General features: G+C 57.9%; 1 protein-coding gene across 9 annotated transcripts; it reads left to right on the top strand.

Annotated features, from left to right (window-relative positions):
* Nucleotides 1–202: 202 nt before the first annotated feature.
* Nucleotides 203–19,567, top strand: TMEM43 (transmembrane protein 43). Of its 9 annotated transcripts, none has more exons than XM_068981662.1 (12): nucleotides 203–371; nucleotides 9,176–9,325; nucleotides 10,225–10,344; nucleotides 10,888–10,982; nucleotides 11,968–12,017; nucleotides 12,249–12,318; nucleotides 13,035–13,105; nucleotides 14,034–14,155; nucleotides 14,386–14,460; nucleotides 14,900–15,001; nucleotides 15,584–15,701; nucleotides 17,559–19,567. In XM_068981662.1, the coding sequence occupies exons 1-12, from the start codon at nucleotides 360–362 to the stop codon at nucleotides 17,759–17,761; spliced, it is 1,188 nt and encodes a 395-aa protein (XP_068837763.1). In that variant the 5' UTR covers nucleotides 203–359; the 3' UTR covers nucleotides 17,762–19,567. The 9 variants fall into 9 exon arrangements, with proteins under 9 accessions (XP_068837763.1, XP_068837760.1, XP_068837764.1 ...); XM_068981659.1 differs by having other exon boundaries at nucleotides 10,210–10,344; nucleotides 11,968–12,016; nucleotides 12,245–12,318; XM_068981663.1 differs by having other exon boundaries at nucleotides 10,210–10,344; nucleotides 14,386–14,457; nucleotides 15,587–15,701.
* The last annotated feature ends 1,169 nt before the right edge of the window (nucleotides 19,568–20,736 follow it).

Genomic DNA, 20,736 nt, shown 5'->3' with positions numbered 1-20,736 from the left:
GGCGCGCTCACCGGTGACTACATTTCCCGGCAGGCTGCGCGCCTCGCGGCCACGCCCCAGGCAGTGGGAACTACATTTCCCAGGATGGCTTGCAGTGCGCGGGCTCGTCTGTGAGGGGTCAGTGGGTTGCAACTTTCGGAAAGCCCCCGACTACGTTTCCCAGGAGGCAGTGCGGCACGGCGAGCGAGAGCCGAGCAAGCCCGGGCTCCCTGGGCGGTCGCTCGGTGGCGCGTCCCGGGCTCTGGGCTTGCGCCGCTGTCTGCCGCTCTCGGGCGGGCGAGAGGTCGCGGACTCAGTGCTGCGGCGTAAACCCTACTCCGCGCTGAGCCGAGCGAGGCGGGCGGCGACCGGGCCCCACCATGGCCGCGAACGTGAGTGTCTCCTGGCCCGCCGGCCACACCCAGGCCTCCCGGTCCTCCGGCCCCCTCTTCCCGCGGGCCTGTCGCGGCCCCCTGCCGGGTGGCCCCCTCCGTCCACTCGCCCGCCTCCCTCCCACACCCGTGTCCGCGCCTTCCGGCAGCTGTGCCGTCTGTCTTGCTCAGCCCTGCCCGACTCCTTGGGCCCCGCGGTGTTGGGGACCGGGCCTCTGGCCCGTGGCTCCGGCTCGGGGTCCTCTGGTGCGGGGCGCCTCCCCGTAGCCCTTCCCTTCGTTCCCGGTTCCCTCCTGGACCTTCAGGGTTGTCACGTGTGCGGACTTGGAGGGCCGGACGGGGCCGCAGAGAGGTGGCCAGTCCACGGGGGCGGTGGGGAAGCCGATCCGCCCTGGTGGAGCTGTCCAGCGACGTGCTCTACGGGGCGGGCGGTGAGCTCCGTGCCCAGCGGGGTATGTAAGACCGGGGCTGTTATGATACAGGAGCGCAGGCCAGGTGGGGAGCGGAGACTTCAGGGCGGCGGGCAGAGGGGGGCATTTCCCTACGGCCGGGCGCTCGTCCTCCTAGCAGGGGTTTAGTTGCAGAGCCCCTCGCTGAAGGTGGTGCCCCTGGAAAGGCTGCTGGCCTCCTGCCAGGAGCCAGCCTTTCTCAGGAACCTTTCTATTTAAGCCAAACATTCATTCAACAAACCGAGGGGCACCTCCCACCAGGGTGTTGGGAGAAGGAGCTGGTGACTCAGGCTCCGCTCCTCTGTGAAAGTGTCTGGAGCCAGCTCGGAGCCCTGCCAGCCGGGGCACTCCCTCCCTCTTGCTTTGGTTGAGCGTCCTAGCCACTCTCCTCTGCTCTGTTACACCCTTCCAGGCTCCTCCTCTGTCCCCAAGCGTCCTCTCTGCCTCCCACACCCCCTGAGAAGCCAGGGCTTTCGTCACCCACAGCCCCAGTACACCCTGCCTGGTGTAGAGTTGTTTGGGAGGCCGAGAAGCCTTAAGCGGTGCACCTAGAGGTGGTGCCCCAGATGCAGGGTCTGCCCGGGGAGGCCTGGGCTGTGTCAGGAGACAGGCGTGCCCCCAGACCACCGCCACGAAACCTTACAGATGAGGGCTTCCCAGCAGGGGCACGTGCTTGCCCAGGGCCCCACAGCCAGCTCGGCGGGTCATGGGAAGGTGTGACAGGCTTTGGAGTCAGGCCCACCTGGGGAAAGATCCAGATTCTTCCTCAGTAGCTATGTGACCTTAATTTCTTGGGATTTTTGTTTCCTCATGGGCTCGGTTACAGTGAAGTTTAAGGAAGACTCTGCTTTTAGCACAGTGCCTGGTGCACCGTAGGTCCTTAATATATTAAAAAGCATTTATCTTCAGTCCTGATGGGCAGAGAATCTTGGATACATAGGGTCCTGATCTTTGCCAAAGAGTGTAGATGAATTTGGGTATCCTCTGGCACCAAACCTTCGTTGATTGACCCAGTACTGGGGTGCACATTTACAGGGACCAGAAGGCCCGGTGCCGAAGAAAGATCAGAAGATTGTGGGCTGGAGCAGGAAGGACACAGGATTCTTAATCACTCTAACCTCCATCCAGTAATGGAGTTACTGTTGACATCTGTGCTTTATAAATGAGTAAACAGGGTCAGAGGGGTAAAGCAGCTGACCCTGGGTTACACAGAAAGTGATTTTCAGGAGCTGTAGGTCAGCCCCTATCCCGCCATGTACTGCTCATCGCTTCTAAGCCTGGAGTAGGGGAGCGGGCAGAGGGGAAATCTCCACCATCCTTGTTTACTGGGAATTTGGTCTAGAATGTGGGCCGGGTGTGTCATGCCAGCCTGAGGATCACCTTCTTTCTTCTCTTCAAGGCCATCTTTGAGCCGCTTATCTTGATGTTGGCTGTTAGGGGTGGCTGGGGGGAGGCCCAGGAGGAAGCCAGGCCTTCCAGGACCCAAGTTGGGGACTGGCTTCTTTTCCTGTCCTACGTGCCTACCTCGGGCTCCCCGTGTTCAGCTCCTGTTGTGGCCCCAGGCGTGAGGAAGGCAGTCTGGAGTGGAGTGGCAGAGAGTGGCCCCCAGTTGCCCAGATAGGAATCCTGCGTCCGCCTCTTAGAGGCTGTGTGGTGTGAACTGGTGCTGTGACGGCTGACCACTGTGTCCCCATCTGTGACGTGCGGTCGTGACGGTGCCCACCTCCTCCGGCTTGTGCAGGACTGGCGTCTGATAGACTGGCGTGCTTGCCGTTGCCATCATCATAATGGCTGATGCTCACGTATCTGCCTGCAGCGAATTGCTCCACTCACGTTTCCAAATGGCCTGGGAAGTCAAGACCGTCGGTGATGCTTGTGTTAGAGGAAGCTGGGTGTAGAAACGGGTCGAAGTCCATTCAGGTGGAGGAGCCTTTTCAAAATGAGAGACTTGAATCCATGAATGAATGTTCACTTTGACTGAGCAGAGATAAGTTAACAACGGATAAAGCACTTGCTCTCTGTCGTGGTTGCAAAGAATCATTTATTTGATGTCCTTTTCAATAGACAAAATTTCTGTTATAATCCATGATCTGTAGGGTTTTCTGGAAGCTATAAAAAAAACTTGTTACCAACTTTTTTTTTTAAAGCGTCTCAATAAGACCCTGACAGTAATGTAAAGTGTCCCTTGAGCCACCATGGGGGAAAGTTTTCAAAAATACTTCTTTCCCCCATGAGCCATTTTCTCGGGTGCACAGTTAAAGGAGATACGTGCTAGAGTAACGGCGGGTGTGCTCCAGGCGTGAGCCTCATGAGCTGTTTGGTTTTTAAATTAGGTCTAAACCGGATTTGGGTGGTGGGGTCAAAGTCCCCCTTTTTGTGGCCGTGTCTGTCAGTTTTTTGAGCCTGTGAAGGAACGCTTCCGCTGGGTTAGGAGCGTTCCCTGAGAGCAGCAGGCATTCTGGAGGCTGGACAGCGTGAGGATTTAAATCACGGCCTCAGCGCGCTGATTGCTTCTGGCTTCCATAGCGTTGACATTCGAACGCCCAGTGTTTTCAGCAGTTAACTGTTTTGGCAGTTGTATAACGATAACTCTTCCATTTTTTTTTTTTTATTAGGTTGTCCTGAAGAGGTTAGTCACCTCAGTGTTTCCATAGCATTCCAGAGTCGTGTGTCACCCCAGAGGCACGGGGTGTCAGTGTGAATATGTATCTCCGGGTCCTTAGCTAGAGTTGGGGCAGTTCGTTCAGCTTGTGCTTGTTTCCAGTAAATAAAAGCTTCTATGATGCCCACTGTGGGCGTTGCTGCATACCCATCTTGGTAACGTCCCTGCTCCTCCCTTAGACAGGACCATCTGTAAGTTAAATTAGATCAGCATTATCGATACGGGCTTCCTGGGAACAAGAAGACGATCTAACCGGCTCACAAAATGCAGTCGTGGCTGTTTTCTGACTGGCGCTGGCAGCAGAGCTGCAGGTCAGGGCTATCCCGTGGAAGCCAGGCAGCGCCAGGCAGCCACCCTCACGGGGAGCTGGGCAGCTCACCGAGCAGCGCTGCGGTTGGCGAGAGTGCAAAGGAAACGCAGCTGGGTGCAAGACCGAGAAGGCAGCCTGTTGCCGTTTCCTCAGGGCCTTCCCCTCAGGGCCTTCCGGAGAGCTGTGGCCGAAATGGCCCTCGAAGGGGAGGGAGTCCCTTGGCTGCTGAGTCTAGTTTAGTTTGAGAGCCTAAAGCAAGTCATGAAACAGTTTTGTAAAAGCGTCAGTTACTGGATAGACATAACTGTGTATAAATGACAGAAGACTTAAAATCTTGGTGAAAGACCTGGTTACAATACAGTTGTCAAGGAAACTGGCTATTTCTGTAGCATACAACATTTTAAGAGAGTAGCCAGAATCATGACTGACACATACCAGGAGATTTCAAATTTTAGGAACTTCCTGCAATTTCTAGAATGTTTATATTAATATATTTATCCACACAATATGACCTAAGAATTTATCATTACTCAGTGTTTCCCATGTAATGTAACATACCAAATGAGCCCAATTAGCTTAATATTTCTCTTTGAGATGTTTAGGGGTTTTCTGAAGCATCCCAGAGTTAGCTGGAGGTCGAAAGAGCTTCATTAAGAATTTGATTCGAGGAAGTTTGGGAAAGATATCAAAAAGTTTTAAATGTTTGACTAAGTAGGATCATAAATCACTGTGAAACAATATATTAAAATTCATTCATTTAATTAAATTTAGTCTGATCTTAGTCAGTCCTGGCCATGTACAAAAACTTTTCTCAGGGTTCCCTTTTTAAAATTGATTTTTAAAAATATATGTTACTTTATAGTTCAGTCTTTGAGTAAAGCGCAGAGTGTATTTATTAATAGTCTCAAACACATTTAGTCTCTGTGTGTGTGTCGCTCAGTCGTGTCCGACTCTGCGACCCCACGGACTGTAGCCCGCCAGTCTCCTCCATCCATGGGGTTTTCCAGGCAAGAACACTGGAGTGGGTTGTCATAAAAGTGAGTACTTACAGACTTATTTAGCAGCTAATCTTTCAGTATTTTCTTATTAAGAAAATGATCTAGACATTCAGTGAATTCCATCATTTGACTTCATTTAGCAGAACTCTAAATACAATTTCAAATCCCCCCAAATTGGGAGAAACTGTTTTTAGGCATGAAAGTGAAAGTCACTTGGTTGTGTCTGACTCTTTGCGACCCCATGGACTATATGTTCCATGGAATTCTCCAGGCCAGAATACTGGAGTGGGTAGCCTTTGCCTTCTCCAGGGGATCTTCCCAACCCAGGAATCAAACCAGGGTCTCCTGCATTGCAGGTGGATTCTTTACCAACTGAGCTATCAAGGAAGCCCTGTTTTTAGGTACATATACCCTAAAACAAAATTATTCTTAAAAGAATTCACCCCAAATCTTATTCATTATTTATGAAAATATTACCATACCAAGTTAATTTTCTTGTTGACACATTTTATAACCACAATAACATGAGCATATTACCTTTCAGGAAACCTGGGTACAGCTAAAATATTACACTGAATGGTGACTGTAAAGCCATGTCTGTATTAATTAGACCATCAATTTTAACTTGTTTTCTTCCATTAAAGATTAATCCTAGATTATGTGATCCTTTGACATTTTGGTCTAGTTTAAGTGAAATATTTGATTTGTAAACATTTACTTTTAAATCCATTAAGTAGAACTCTTTTACATTAATGTTGATAGTAAGCTCTGAAGTTAGAGATGGATCATACTTGTGTATACAGACATACACACAGATGTATACATCCAGATACACAAAGAAATAGCTGTCCTGCTTGAATTTTACAAAGATCTGTTTTCACACACAGATACACCCCCCCCTTTTTTTTTTGCTTTTGAGTCTACTAATTAAGCCAAATAGACTCTAAAACTGGAAAGAAGAAAAAAGGTCAGTCTTCATCCCAGTTCCCAAGAAGAAAAGTACTAGAGAATGTTGAGACTATCAGATGATTGCTCTCACTTCCCTTGCTAGTAAGGTTATGCTCAAAATCCTTTAAGCCAGGCTTCAGCAGTACTTGAATTGAGAACTTCCAGATGTACCAGCTTAGAAAAGGCAGAAGAACCAGAGATCAAATTGCCAACATTCATTGGGTCATAGAGAAAGCAAGGGAATTCCAGAAAACCATCTACTTATGTTTCTACATTAAAGCCTTTGACTGTGTGGATCATAACAAACGGTGATAAACTCTGGGAAAAATGGGAATAACAGGCCATCTTACTCGTCTATTGAGGAACTTGTGTGCAGGCCAAGAAGCAATAGTTAGAACCTTATATGGAACAACTGACTGGTTCAAAATTGAGAAAGGAATATGACAAGGCTGTTTACTGTTACCATGCTTATTTAACTTATGTACAGGGTACACCACACGAAATGCTGGGCTGCATGAGTTACAAGCCGGAATCAAGATTGCCAGGAGAAATATCAACAACCTCAGATACACAGATGATACCACTCTAATGTCAGAAAGCAAAGAGGAACTAAAGAGCCTCTTGATGAGGGTGAAAAAGCTGGCTTAATACTCTGGCCACCTGATACGAAGAGCTGACTCATTGTAAAAGACCCTGATGCTGGGAAAGATTGAAGACGGGAGGAGAAGGGGACGACAGAGGATGAGATGGCTGGATGGCGTCACTGACTCAATGGACGTGAGTTTGAGTGAACTCCGGGAGTTGGTGATGGGCAGGGAGGCCTGGCGTGCTGCGGTTCATGGGGTCGCAAAGAGTCGGACACGACTGAGCGACTGAACTGACTGAAAGCTCAGTATTAAAGAAACTAAGGTCATGGCATCCGTCTCGTCACTTCATGGCAAACGGAGGGGTAGGAAAGGTGGGAGCCATGACCGACGTCCTCTTCTCGGGCTCTGCAGTCACTGCGGATGGTGACTGCAGCATGAGATTGGAAGACAGCTGCTTCTTGGGAGGAAAGCTGTGACAGACCTGGAGAGTGTTTTAAAAAGCAAAGACGTCACTTTGCTGACAAAGGTCCATATAGTCAAAGCTATGGTCTTTCTAGTAGTTACGTACGGATGTGAGAGTTGGAGCATACAGAAGGCAGAGTGCCAAGGAATTGATGCCTTCGAAATGTGGTGCTGGAGAAAACTCTTGGGAGTCCCTTGGACTGCAAGGAGATCAGACCAGTCAATCTGAGAGGAAATCAACCCTGAATACTCATTGGAAGGACTGATGTTGAAACTGAAACTCCAGTACTTTGGCCCCCTGATGTGAAGAACTGACTCACTGGAAAAGACCCTGATGCTGGGAAAGATTGAAGGCGGGAGGAGAAGAGGGCAATAGAGGATGAGATGTCTGGATGGCATCACCGACTCAATAGACATGAACTTAGGCAAACTCCAGGAGATGGTGCAGAACAGAGAGGCCTGGCGTGCTTTAGCCCATGGGGTTGCAAGGAGTTGGACATGACTTGGCAACTGAACCACAACAGTTAAGCCAACACTATAGACTCAAGGCAGTGTGGGCTGTGTTCACATTTCAGGAACATGATAAGGGGTGTAACTTCAGGCTTTCTCCTAGGAATGCTTCTGTTCCTCAAGGTCTGAATTTGGAAGATGTTTTATCAAGCCAGCTTTCTCTACGGGGCTGGAACATGTAAGGCGCTCCCTCCCGGCCGTTCACGAGTTAAGTGTTGGCAGGCGTTGGTTCTGTCAAGAAGCCAGCCAGGAGGCCTTCCGGCCTTTGAGGGGTGGTTTCCCGTTACCACTTTGGCGCCCAATTATAGGGTCTCGACAGCTTTCTGAGGCCCAGTGACGGGACGTACCTGGCTTCCTGAGGGTTCCCCTGGGGCTGGCGTGGCTCTCCTGTGTCTTGGCTTCTCTCTGCAACAGCTGAGCCTGCTGCAGGTGCTGGGAGTGCCAGGTGGCCAGCTGCCATGGTGCCCCCCAGCAAGCAGAACTTACTTAGTGGCTGTAGTGGGCCCTGTGGGGCCGCTGCGCGGCACGTCCGCTAGGTCCTCTGCCGCCTGGGGGCTGCTCCTGGCTGAGGGAGCAAGCGTCCCTTTACCGTGGAGCTGCGCAGGCTCAGTCTCTCATTCCACTGGCGGTTTGTTCACACCACATATACAGTAGTCTTTCCAATTTAAGTCAATCTGTTAAGAAAGACCAGTGAGCAGAGATCCCAGGTCTCTGCCTAGGAGACGGTCCAGTAACCCCTTTAAGACTCCAAGTCCCAAGAGGAGCAGCTTGAGTAAAACTCAGAGTGGGATTTAAAGCGATGATGTCCAGGCGTCAGGAGAACTCAGGAAAACTCTCGAAAGCACCGAAGGAACACAGAGAAGCGGGTGGTGCCCCGGGGCCCGTGCTGGCACCAGGCCCTGGTTTGGGCTGGACTCCAGCTGTCCGCTGGTGGATGCGTCTGACAGCCCCCCAACTACACCAGTCAAATGTGGATGAAAATTTAGTTAACAATCAAATCAAGAAGAAACAAGGGCATTTTATTTGAGCCAAACAGGATTATAGCCCTGGAGACAGCCTCCTGGAGGCTCTGAGAACGTTGCCCTGCTGGAAGTTGAAGACACAGCTGTGTGCATTTCTGGGACAGAGGGTCACACAGGAGAGGGGCACACTGGTGGCTCACACACGGTTCACCAGGGAGGCCCGTGGACAACGCGAGCAGCGAGTCGCCCTGGCCCCCTGCGGAGCTGCGGAAGAACGCTGCTCCTTTAAGGAGTTTCGCTGCTGACATCGGAAGAGAGGGGAGGAGGTCCTCACGGCTGAGCAGGTGCTCCCGTCGCAGAGAGGACTGCGTGCTGGGAGCGGGGAGGCCCACACGGCACAGAGTTCTCTGTTCAAACTTTCATGTCCTGCCCTCAGACAGAAATTACATTTCACCAGCTTGTAAATGAGTGTTCCTAGAAGCACTGTTCCTAATCGCTAGGAGCTGGAAATATCCCAGGCATCCATCGACTGGTGAGTAAGTTGACAGACGTGGAATTCTGCTCGGCCATAAGAAGGAGCAGACTCCTGATACCGTGACCGAGATGGCCCCAGGCGCTACGCCGAGTCCGAGAATCCGGACAGGAGCTCGTGCTGCGTCACGGCCCGTTCGCACCACGTTCAGGAGGAGGAGGACGAATCGCAGTGAGGCAGATTCAGGTCACTGTCACCTCTGGGCGGTGGGGAGACGGATATTGGCAGGGAGGGGCACAGGGAGCTTCCGGGCGAGAGACGTGTTCCGTGTGTTGACGAACATGGCTCTGCACTTGTCAAAACCGAACACTCAGTCTGTGCATGTAACTGAGTGTAAAGGCAGTTTGGTTTTTAAAAACTAGCTTCCTTTTTTGTGTTTTTCAGTATTCTAGTACGAGTAACAAGAAAGATCACGTCAGAATCACCAACAAGTCCCAGCCGGGCTTCTTGGAGCGGCTGAGCGAGACCTCGGGTGGGATGTTTGTGGGGCTCACGACCTTCCTGGTCTCCTTCTACTTAATCTTCACCAATGAGGTACGATGTTTGGGGTCCCTCTGTGCAGAGGGAGGGTCCCTGCAGGGCCTTAATGCAGAGGCTGGATATGGTAGTAAGGTCCAGATTTCATGGGGATGAGGGTCGGATCAGTCGGCTCGTTCTGTTGTGCCCCGCTTCATGACTAACAGAAGCAGGAGGGGAGATGGATCAATTCACACACCTGAAATGGGGTGAAAGGAAAGGTGGAAAGTGACAGGCGCTCAGTCGCGTTTGACTCTTTGCCGCCCCGTGGACTGTACAGTCCATGGAATTCTGGCCGGAATACTGGAGTGGGTAGCCTGTCCCTTCTTGAGCAGACCTTCCCAACCTGGGAATTGAACCAGGGTCTCCTGCTTTGCAGGCGGATTCTTTACCAACTGAGCTGTTCACACTCTGAAATGGGGACAGCCTCGGCCGCAGGCGTGGCTGGATCCAGGCCTTCACGCTGGGCCACCAGCAGCCTCCGTCTCTCCATCTGCTGCCCGTTTTCCTCTGTTGTTCCGCGGGCTCTTCCCCTGTGGCGGCAGAGGTGGTCCGGCAACAAGCCCAGAGAAAAGAGGCCGCGTCTCTGTTCCTAAGTCAGTTTAGCCAGAGGCGCAGGGAGATCTCTGAGTGTCCTCAGTCTGCTCTGAAGCACTCCTGGGGGCCAGTGGACACAGGATGCGGTTGGCGAGGCCTGGGTCACACTGAACGGCTGTGCCATCAGCCCTAGTGAAGCACATGGATGGAGGGGAGGGGTGCAGGGCAGAGGCAGCCGCTGTTCTTCCTGGTGTGGCTGGTGCTGCGTGGGTGCGGGGAGGCCTGGAGAGCGGGCATCCTGGGTCCTCCTCGCCCCAGGCAGCAGGCGTCCAACAGTTGAAATCCTCACTCTCCGGCGTGCACAGGGCCGCGCGTTGAAGACGGCGACCTCGCTGGCCGAGGGGCTCTCGCTGGTAGTGTCTCCCAGCAGCATCCACAGCGTGGCTCCGGAGAATGAGGGGAGGCTGGTGCACATCATCGGGGCCCTGCGGACGTCCAAGGTAGGCTGGTGGTGCCCGCTGACCACAGGGGCTCGGGCCCCTCTTGGGTGTCATCTGGAGGCCTAGGCCTCGGAAACATACTTCTGGTGTGAGTCGGGCTGCACCGCTTGGCGGCAGGGGACCCGTCTCTCCAGGGCCTCAGAGGCTTCCTCTGTCAGATGGGGAGAAGCCTTGTAACAGCCCGAGTGGGCTCTGCAGATCAGCCAGATTCAGGAGCTCCCGTCCTGGCACAGTGGCCCTTGGCCGGAGCCTCACACAGAGGTGCTTTAACAGTGATGACGGGCCTTCGTGCCTGGGGCGGCGTCTCCTGTCTGAACACCCTTCATGCCGCTGGGCCCTGCAGCCCTGGGCTCGCAGCCTGAGCCGTGCGTGCAGCTTGGGTCACAGGCTCAGCTCTTGGGGCGGCGGCTCTGCTTGGCACCCATATGAGCAGCGCAGAGTTCCCTGGGCTGTCCTGCCCCCTGGACCTGTTTTTCCCCAGCCTAGCTTCCCCTGAGCTGAGTATTCTTGTCCTTCGTTTTCCTGGTCTGTTTCTCTGTGAAGCTCCTGTCTGATCCTAACTACGGGGTCCACCTCCCGGCCGTGAAGCTGCGGCGGCACGTGGAGATGTATCAGTGGGTGGAGAGAGAGGAGTCCAGGTGAGAGGCTGGCGGGGGCTGCGGGGGGCTGGCGGGGGCTGCGGGGGGCGCGGGGTCGGGGGGGCGCGGGGTCGGGAGGCACGGGGTCAGGGGGAGGCACGGGGGCTGCGGGAGGCGCGGGGTCGGGGGAGGCGCGGGGTCGGGGAGGCGCGGGGTCAGGGGCTGGCTGGGGCTGCGGGGGGCGCGGGGTCAGGGAAGGCGCAGGGTCGGGGGAGGAACGGGGTCGGGGGAGGCACGGGGGCTGCGGGAGGCACGGGGTCAGGGACTGGCTGGGGCTGCGGGAGGCGCGGGGTCGGGGGAGGCGTGGGGTCAGGGGCTGGCTGCGGCTGCGGGGGGCGCGGGGTCAGGGGAGGCACGGGGTCGGGGGAGGCGCGGGGGCTGCGGGAGGCGCGGGGGCTGCGGGAGGCGCGGGGGCTGCGGGAGGCGCGGGGTCGGGGGAGGCGCGGGGTCAGGGGAGGCACGGGGTCGGGGGAGGCGCGGGGTCAGGGGGAGGCGCTGGGGCTGCGGGGGGCGCGGGGTCAGGGGAGGCGCGGGGTCAGGGGGAGGCGCTGGGGCTGCGGGGGGCGCGGGGTCAGGGGAGGCGCGGGGTCGGGGGAGGCACGGGGTCAGGGACTGACTGGGGCTGCGGGAGGCGCGGGGTCGGGGGAGGCGCGGGGTCGGGAGAGGCGCGGCCGGCCTTCACCGCGGCACTGCTGGAGGCCACCGTGGGAAGTCTTCCTTGCGGAGGAATGTCAGATTGTCCCAGAGGGACTGGCCCGTGGTCTCGATTGGAGGCGGCAGGGGTCTTCTGCGGAGTGCCTGGGGGAAGAAAGTGGCTGGGCTAGTTCCCGGGGATCGCCGCGTGTCTGGGCTGCTGTGGACCAAGCCTGCGCCATGTGGGGAGAATCTGGCCTGGGAGCCCCGAGGCCACTTCAGGCTGGAGATGCCTGGAGGTGGGGCCGCCTCGGGGATGGCGGGCTGACTCGGGCGCCTGTTTCCCCCGCAGGGAGTACACGGAGGACGGGCAGGTGAAGATGGAGAGGAAGTACTCCTACAGTGAGTCGGGGGCCCCGCCCTGCTCTCTGCAGCCTGTGTCCTTCCTCAGCCAGCATCAGGCCCCCGGAGTGCTGGTCCCGGAGCCCTGCTCCCCCGTCTGTCCAGCGAGGCTCCAGGAGCTGCCCCTTTGGCCCGCGGGTGGTCCCAGGCTTGGATAAGAGGACGGGGGGCCGGCGGGCCTCAAACCTGAGGCTTACCATGGTTTCCCCATGTTCCTTCTGCTCAAAACAGACACAGAATGGAGGTCGGAGGTTGTCAACAGCAGAAACTTTGACAGAGAGATTGGCCACAAAAACCCCAGGTAAGAACCAGCCCCTGGCAGGTTCCTAGCCCCGCCTCCTCATCTGAGTAATGGGGCTGAGTTACTTCTGTCTCGCGGGCTGATGAAATGTGGGCCAGGGTTCGGAGGCCCACTCCGGCACCGTGAGCAGAGGCGGGGCCTGACGCCCCTCGCCCTAGGGCCTGGGTATGAGGCTGGGCCGAGTGCCCAGAGGGGTGGTCAGTGGTGGGTGTGGGGAGACCGTCCACAGGGCTTTCAAGAGCGGCCGCATTTGACGCCCCCGTTCAGGGTCCGGCAGAGGATGGTTAGCTCAGGGGCAGGGGTGAGGATGTTGAGACGGGTGTGACGCTGGACAGGGCCCGTGTGGGCTGTGTGCTGTGATGACCTGGGCAAGGCCAGAAAGGGCCTTGAACATGCCCAGTGAGGCTTGGATGCTGGCAGGAAGGGTCTGGAGGGGAGGGTGTGAAGTCCATGGCAGGGCCGTCTGACGGCCGGGCACCAGGGTGGGACAGGCTGGCAGGGGTCCAGGCAAGATCGTAAGAAGCTCTGGGCGACGGGAAGCCAGCGGAAGCTGCTCTTCCTCGGCAGGGGATGGGGTCAGGGGAAGACAAGACTGCGGGGCCGGGCTGGGCTGGGCTGGCAGGAGCCCCCGGGTGTGGACCCTGCCTAGCACCTCCCCTGGGACGCGGGCAGCTCCTCTGGTGCCCCACATCGCCGACAGCTCCCCCTCTCCCCAGCGCGATGGCCGTGGAGTCGTTCACCGCAACAGCCCCCTTCGTCCAGATCGGCAGGTTTTTCCTCTCGGCAGGTGAGTCTCAGGCCGTTGGGTGAGCCACCGTGGACCCAGAACCCTGCACTTCCACCCGGTTGCCTCCCAGGAGCCGGGGCCCTGACTCAGTCCTTGGGTGGTTGAAGGGGTCTCCCGCGGCCCTGGGCAGGGGCCAGCCAGCACTTCTCCAGCGTCATACTTTTGGGCTGGGGCCAGAGGGCAGGTGTGTCCCCAGGAAGGGGGCCCTGTGTGGAACCCCCCGAAACCTGTTCAGGGAGCAGCTGCCAGGTGTGGGTCCTTGCCAGGCTGAGCAGGCGGGGCTGAGAGCCCCTCCTCAGGCAGCCCTGGAGGGCAGCGCACATAAAGCCCCGGGCTGCACTCCTGAGCCCTGCGGGCCCCTGGCCCTGAGCCAGACCCCGGAGGGCCTCCCACAGAGAGGGGCTTGCAGGGGACAGCGTGGCTGTGAGACTGCCATCGAAACTCCTGGGGCTTGTCCCTGGCCAGACCTGACGAGGGAGAGAGGACACCTAGGGTCAGCGCGTCGAGGGGCAGGGAAGAGACTGTGTGAGCAGGGCCTGGCTTGTCGGCCGTGTGCTCTGGCCCTCAGTTGGTGCCAGCTATGCCGGGCAGCCCGGCCTCGTGCGGGGCAGCAGGGAGCCAGGCCGGGACGCAGGTGACTGGCCTGGGGAGCAGTGGCCACAGGGCTGAGGCCCTCCCGGGCTGCGGTCACTGCCTGACGGGGTTGGCTTCCTGGAGGCGCTGGAGGCTTACGGGGCTGGCCCTGTGGATGGATGGAGCTTGGAGCAGGGCCTCCGGGTGGGAGAGCGGGTGTGCAGAGGCCCCGGGGGATGCGCCGGCAGGCGGCCCCGCAGCCGGGCTTGTGGGGCCGGCTGGGAAGGCGTCAGGCTGCGGGTTTGCAGGCGGGGGTGCAGCAGACACGCACTGTTCCTGACCACCCGCCTCCCAGGGCTCATCGACAAAGTGGACAACTTCAAGACGCTGAGCCTGTCTAAGCTGGAGGACCCCCATGTGGACATCATTCGCCGGGGGGACTATTTCTACCACAGTGAAAACCCCAAGTACCCCGAGGTACCCAGCGGGTTCGGGCGCTCGATGGCAGAGGTCGGGGCCCCTGAGTCCCACCCCCGACAGCGCGCAAGAGTCCGAGCCGCAGCCGGCAAGGGTGGAGGGAGCGGCTGTCTGCGCAGTGGGGCTGCCTGGGCGTGGGTGGGGGTGGTGTGACCCCCTTGTGGGCGGGTAGGCGCCCTGGGCCCCAGGTCGGACTCCCACCTCCCTCACGTGCCTCTCTTCCACCCCAGGTTGGGGATCTGCGCGTCTCCTTCTCCTACGCAGGGCTGAGCAGCGACGACCCCGACCTGGGCCCAGCTCACGTGGTAAGCGGCTCCCCAGGCGGACAAGGGGGGGGCCTCCCGGGTGCAGACACCTGGGCCCAGGTGTGTGCTTAGGGCATACCCCTTCCCATCGTGTGTGCGCACGTCCAGGGGTCCCAGGCGGGCGAGTGGCCCTGGAGGGTCTCAGTGCGGTGCCTGGAGAGGGTCTTCCAGCCCTGTGCAGGCGCTCTCCCTGGGCGCTGACCTCTGCTCTGTAAATGCTTGGTCCTGCGCCCCAGACCCTGTCACCCCCGCCCCGCCCCCACCGGGTCCTCCCCGGGGCTGTGGAGGGAGCAGCCCAGCAGGAGCGCCTCCCCCAGGCCCACATGGCGGCAGGGGCTGGGGCGGCCTGGGGCTCCCTGCTGCCTTGGTGCACAGTGAGGAGGGCAATGGCCCCGCGGGCAGATGGCCCTGCAGCTCTGAGCTAGAGGTCTCTGACCAGGTCACCGTGATTGCCCGGCAGCGAGGCGACCAGCTGGTCCCCTACACCACCAAGTCGGGGGACACCCTGCTTCTCCTGCACCACGGGGACTTCTCGGCAGAGGTGAGTGGTCGCGGCGTGCCGCGTGGCGCACTGGTGCAGCTCCAGTGCTCTGGTCACCAGCTGCCCCCACGGAGGCAGATCCAGGGCCGCAAGGCAAGAGAAGGCAATAGAGGGGTGAGGTGTCCAGAGAGAGGGAGCGGTGAGCAAAGCAGAGAATCCCCGGACCCCCCGGATGCCCAGAGGTGGCAGACGTGGTAACAGGAGCCTCCTTTGGCAGCGGGTGGCGAGCAACATCTTTGCTGACTCCCAAGTGAAGAGCTGGGTGGGTCAGTCTTGTCGCAGCCCAGGGCCCCCGTTGCCAGGGCCAGGGCGCTATGTGGCCCTGAGCACAGAGGGGCAGGCAGAGGCCCCTTCGAGCTGAGTGTGAGCTGGGGCGAAAGAGTGAGTTTTGCAGGACCAGGTGAGTGAGGGCAGGCGCCCCCAGGGAGACCTGCATACCCCCATCCATAACATAGGGCCAGGCCTCACCCACACCACGAGCACAGGGTGCAGAGAGGGGCCTCTAGTCCAGCGCCTGCTGGCGGGGCGGCATGAGACCCCTTGGTGGGCTGTGGCCACCTCCCCTCCCTGCTTGTCCTGCAGGAGGTGTTTCGTCGGGAACAGAAGAGCAACTCGCTGAAGACGTGGGGCCTGCGGGCGGCCGGCTGGGTGGCCATGTTCATGGGCCTCAACCTCATGACACGGATCCTCTACACGCTGGGTAGGTGGGCAGACGGGCACCGCCCACTGGGTGCGCTCAGCCACTGCTGTGACCTCAGGGCCTTGGGATGGGTGAGCTGGGGGTGGATGCTGACCCCCGAGGCTGTGGTCTCCCTGCCCTGCCCACCACCATCCCCTCAGCCTTCACCCCTTCACCCACAGCTGAGGTGCTGTGCTGGGGGGCTGGCCTGCCGGGAGATCTCCAGGTTCCCTTCCTGCCCCAGCCTCAGTTTCCTCACACCTAACTTGCTGAGTTTTGTGAAGAGCTTGGCAAATAGGAAACACTCAAGAGCTGTCATCCTTCACACCCCACCCCCCAAACCCTGAACTAGACTTGGGACAGCCCTAGCAGCTCTGGAACGCAGGGGAGGCTGTGCCGGGCTGCTCACGGGCCCCAGGTTGGCCTGCTTGAGCCCAGACGCTCGGCTCCGGAACCAACCCCAGGGTGGGTGACTGGCGCTGGGCCTGGCTGCTGTGCAGGAGGATGGGGCTTCTCGGGGGACTGAGCCCTGTCCAGTCAGGTGATTATGGTTCCCGGAAACCCCTCCTCCGCTTAGCCTTTCCAGCTGGGAGTCTGGCTACAGCCCCCAGACGATCAGCCCATTTTACAGGTGGGAAGACTGAGGAGCAGTGGGGGTGGGGGAGGCTGCTGCCCCCAGAGGGCGGAACCGCACCCAGGAACGCAGCCCGCATGGCCACGAGGCCCATCGTGGCCACGACCTCGGGTAGGCCCTTTCCTCTCGGGGCCCGGTCCCCCTCGTCAGGTCTGTCTTGGGGGCTGCCCTCTGACTGGTTCACTCCATGGCGGAGGCTGAGCCTCTAGGGTCAGGACAGAGTGAGCACACAGAGGGACTCGGTGCGGGGGAGGGACGCGGGAAGCTGCCGGCGGGGCACCCGTCCACGCCACTCCGCCCTCCGTTCCTGTGACAAGCACCTTCTGAGAGCCTGCTGCGTGAGCATGGGCTGTGGGCCCTGGAGGCCGAGCCGCCAGCAGGACAGGCAGGGGCCCCGTCCTGGAGGCCGTGCCACGAGGACGGGCAGGGTCCTGGTCCTCTGAGCTTAGTGTGGTGGCTAAGAGCGGAGGCTCTGCACTCAGACAGCCTGGATTTAAATTGTGGTTCTGGCACCTTCTGTCTGTAACTTAAGTGCCAGGCCTCGGTGATCTTGTGGGTGAACCGAGGTTAGGAACAGCACCAGCCTACAGGAGGGCGGGGTTGGATGAAATGCGTGGTCCCCCAGCCAGCGCCCACACACGAGCCCTGCTTGTTGCGGGGGCTGTTGGGCCTACGTGGGGCTGGCCCCAGATGCGCCCCAGGCGGCCTATGGGCCGCTGCACCTCGCGGGCCTCTTGGGAACTGAGTGCAGGCCGGCCAGCTGGTACATGCCGGCCACGGAAGGCCTGCCTCAGTGGTCCGCAGGTGAGGACAGGGCAACTGCAGAAGGGCTGATGGAGCCCACGTTGGGTGGCAGCCTGCAGGGGTCTCCGGGTGGGTGGCTCCTCCGGTCCATCGAGCTCTCACAGGTCCTCCCTGGAGCTGGCACACAGGTGACTGGTCACAGCTTGGGTGAGCGACAGGCTCCTCCAGGAAGGGCTGGGCGGCCCAAACAGGCCTGCGGGGGGTTCAGCCCTGCTGCCTTGTCGGGTAGCAGAGAGGTGCTTGCCAGCATCTCCCATCTGCCCCCGGGGCCTGCCCGGGCTGGGCTGGGCTGAGCCGGGCGTGCGCGGGGCTCTTCCTCGTGTGTCCCGGCCGCTGCTTCTCCCTCCACACCTGGTCCAGAGACAGGTGGGCTGCCGGCAGGGGGAGCTCAGGAGCCGAGCTGGGGGCCCGGGAACCCTGACCGCACTCTCTCTCCACAGTGGACTGGTTCCCCATCTTCCGAGACCTGGTCAACATCGGCCTGAAGGCCTTCGCCTTCTGCGTGGCCACCTCACTGACCTTGCTGACCGTGGCCGCCGGCTGGCTCTTCTACCGGCCCCTGTGGGCGCTCGGCATCGCTGGCCTGGCCCTGGTGCCCATCATCGTTGCTCGGACTCGGGTGCCGGCCAAGAAGCTGGAGTGAGCGGGTGCAGCGCCCGCAGACACCCCCGCGCCTCAGACCCAGGCCGCCCTCCCCTGAGCCGCCTGGGTCTTGGATTCCACACGCGCCCCACCCCGGCCGCACACACGGGCGGCGGGTTGGTGTCCGTCAGTTAGCCCTTCACGCCGCTTCTTGCCGCGGGCAGCTTTGCTGGCAGGAGGCAGCTCCCGTCTGGCAGCGTGACCTCCGGCCTCCGCTTGCCTCGTTTTCCTCTCTGGGCACCGCGTGGCCGCCTGTGTCTCTTAGCTGATGTCTGTAGAGGTGGTGACGCTCAGACCAGAGACGGTGCCAGGACCCACCACAGCCACCGCCACACCAGGGTCCAGGACAGGGTGGCCTGGGCACCACAAACCTGCTCTGCGTGACTCAGCTCGGTGCCCCGAGGGCCACGGGGTGTCTCGATGAGTGTGGTCTGTCCGGCTTCGCACGCGTGCTGCAGTTTGGCAGAGTCCTTTCGGTGTGCAGGACCTTCCGAAGGTCTGGCTACTTAATGTTTCTTATCGCTTCGTGTCTCTGCATGAAACTCCCTGACAAGGGGATTGTTTGGGGGGTTGTTAAGTGGGGGTTGTTTGAAATAAGACTTAAAAAACAAAACCCCTCCTGAATGATTCATATCTCAGACTGTTACACGAAAGCCCTCTGTGATCTGTCTGTTGAAGTCAGTTCAGAGCATGGAAGGTGTGACTAACCTGGTTGAGGAAGTTACCTGTCCGTATTCTGGGCCCCTGGGAAGGTTTTCAAAGCTTCAGTTGCTTTGAAACCAGTGTTAGCAGAAGGCTTGTTTTCCCTCAGAGAGGAGACGGGTGTCTCTGCATCTGAGAGAAAGGCATTTCCTTTCTTCTCTGGCATCAAAATGCACTGTTTTCTTGAAGGTGACTTTGCATTATTCAGCCATCCCAAGTGTGTTCCTTCATGGTGACCCCCTTGCACGCGCGCACACACACAGATCGACCACAGTCGGGCATCAGAGGCTGCGTGTTGGGAAGCTCTCACCCAGCTCTGCTCACCACACGCTTTGCCGTTAGCACCCGGCCCCAAGTGGCTGCTCCGGGGGCCTTATGCGCTCAGTGACCACAGCTTCATTCCTAACTCAAATCCACCCACACTTAGTTCACAGTTTCTAAGTTTCCTAACTGCTTTCACACCCTTCGAAAGATAAGTATGTCGATGTTTTAAGAGATGGTACGTCCTTTGACTATTGGAACTTGCTATGCCTTGCTGGGGAGAAGGCGGTGGCACCCCACTCCAGTACTCTTGCCTGGAAAATCCCATGGATGGAGGAGCCTGGTAGGCTGCAGTCCATGGGGTCGCTAAGAGTCGGACATGACTGAGCGACTTCATTTTTCACTTTCATGCATTGGAGAAGGAAATGGCAACCCACTCCAGTGTTCTTGCCTGGAGAATCCCAGGGACGGGGGAGCCTGGTGGGCTGCTGTCTGTGGGGTCGCACAGAGTCGGACACGACTGAAGCGCCTTAGCAGCAGCAGCAGCAGCAGCAGCATGCCTTGCTGGGGTGGCTGCTTTAGTGAGTAATCTCTCTCTGTCCTGGCGGACTTGTGGTGTAAACTGAGCTTTTTCATGTACAAAACAGCCAGCCCCAGGGATGTTATCTGGGTTTGACTGAAATCGTGTTCACTACTGCTTGTTAAATCAGTGGTTTCTTTTATCAACTCCTAAAGGTGCATCTGGAAAGCACAGCGACAGCATGATGGCCAGATACAAAATCCTTGACATTCGCCTAACTTTTTTCTAGTACAGACTTTAAATTACTGCCAATTTCAAGTGTTCTTAAAGAACAAAAGAATGGTAATAAATATTTCAAGCATTTGGAAAATCATAATGAAACTTGTATTACCTTTGTATTTTTGAGAAAAATTCAAAATAAACTTCTAAATATCTTTTGATATAGAACTCGCCATATTCCCCTTTTTGCATTCTTTCTGAAATTTCTATCTCTTAAGAATTCAGCCATAGAGTTTCTTTAGAACCTATGAACTTTGCAACTTATGTATTGCTTTTAGTAGTTAAACTTGGTTTAAGTTTTTTAAAACGGCACCTGGATATTCGCCACACTTGAAAACCTACCTTGTTCTGCGTGGACTGAGTGGCTCCCGAGGCCCCATCTGTAGGTGGTTCTCGGAGGTGGGAGGGAGTGAGTGGGGCCCAGCGCAGAAGGCGTCCCCGCCTTGGCAGATGAGCTGTGTGGCGCCTGCTATGACAGTGGCCTGAGCCTCAGCTTCCTCACCTGTGACGCGGGGGGTGTCTCTACCCCACGGGTGGTGGCGGGCACGGAACGAGAGGAAGCCCACGAGCCCCTGTTCTGAAGCAGCGGACGGCCGCCAAGCGTCCATCCTGCCGTTTGAACTTCTTTTCCCCTTATTACAGGATTCGAGGCAGGTGAGTGCTAACTTGTCAGAACCCGAGGTTGGGCTCCATTTCCACGATGTGTCCCCAGGAGCTGCCTGCCGTCTGCCTGAAGAACAGGTTATTCCTGCAGAAAGCGGCAGTGCTCGACTCCACTCCCAGAAAACAGGGCGCTCACCTGCAGGAGGGTGAGACCGAGCTCTGACTCAGAAAGTGCTGGAGCCAGTGGTTTCCACGGCAACCCCCCGTGTTTCTCAACAAGAGCCTTCCTGCCAGTTCCTGCCACATGAGTCACACTCCAGAGGGTTTTGTCTGTTTCCCTTGGATAAAACAGACTGATTTTTCATGGCTACTGTCAAGACTAAGTAATGCCTCCTCAACTAAACAGAAAAGTATTCCTCTGTAACGCTGAGCTCTCAGCCTGCGGGAAAACAAACTCCGGTCTTTAATGTGGTCCTGAGCTGTGTGCCCGCTCCACGGACCAGACTTGTGGAGCCGTGAGCCATGCCAGTCAGTCCTAAAGGAAATCAACCCTGACTGTTCACTAGAAGGACTGATGCTGAAGCTCCAAGACTCTGGCCACCTGACGCGAA

The sequence above is a fragment of the Capricornis sumatraensis genome, chromosome 10, assembly GCF_032405125.1.
Source record: "Capricornis sumatraensis isolate serow.1 chromosome 10, serow.2, whole genome shotgun sequence".
In the NCBI taxonomy this organism is placed as follows: domain Eukaryota; kingdom Metazoa; phylum Chordata; class Mammalia; order Artiodactyla; family Bovidae; genus Capricornis; species Capricornis sumatraensis.
The sequence above is the reverse complement of the archived record's forward strand: the minus strand, read 5'-3'. Positions and strand labels throughout refer to the sequence as shown.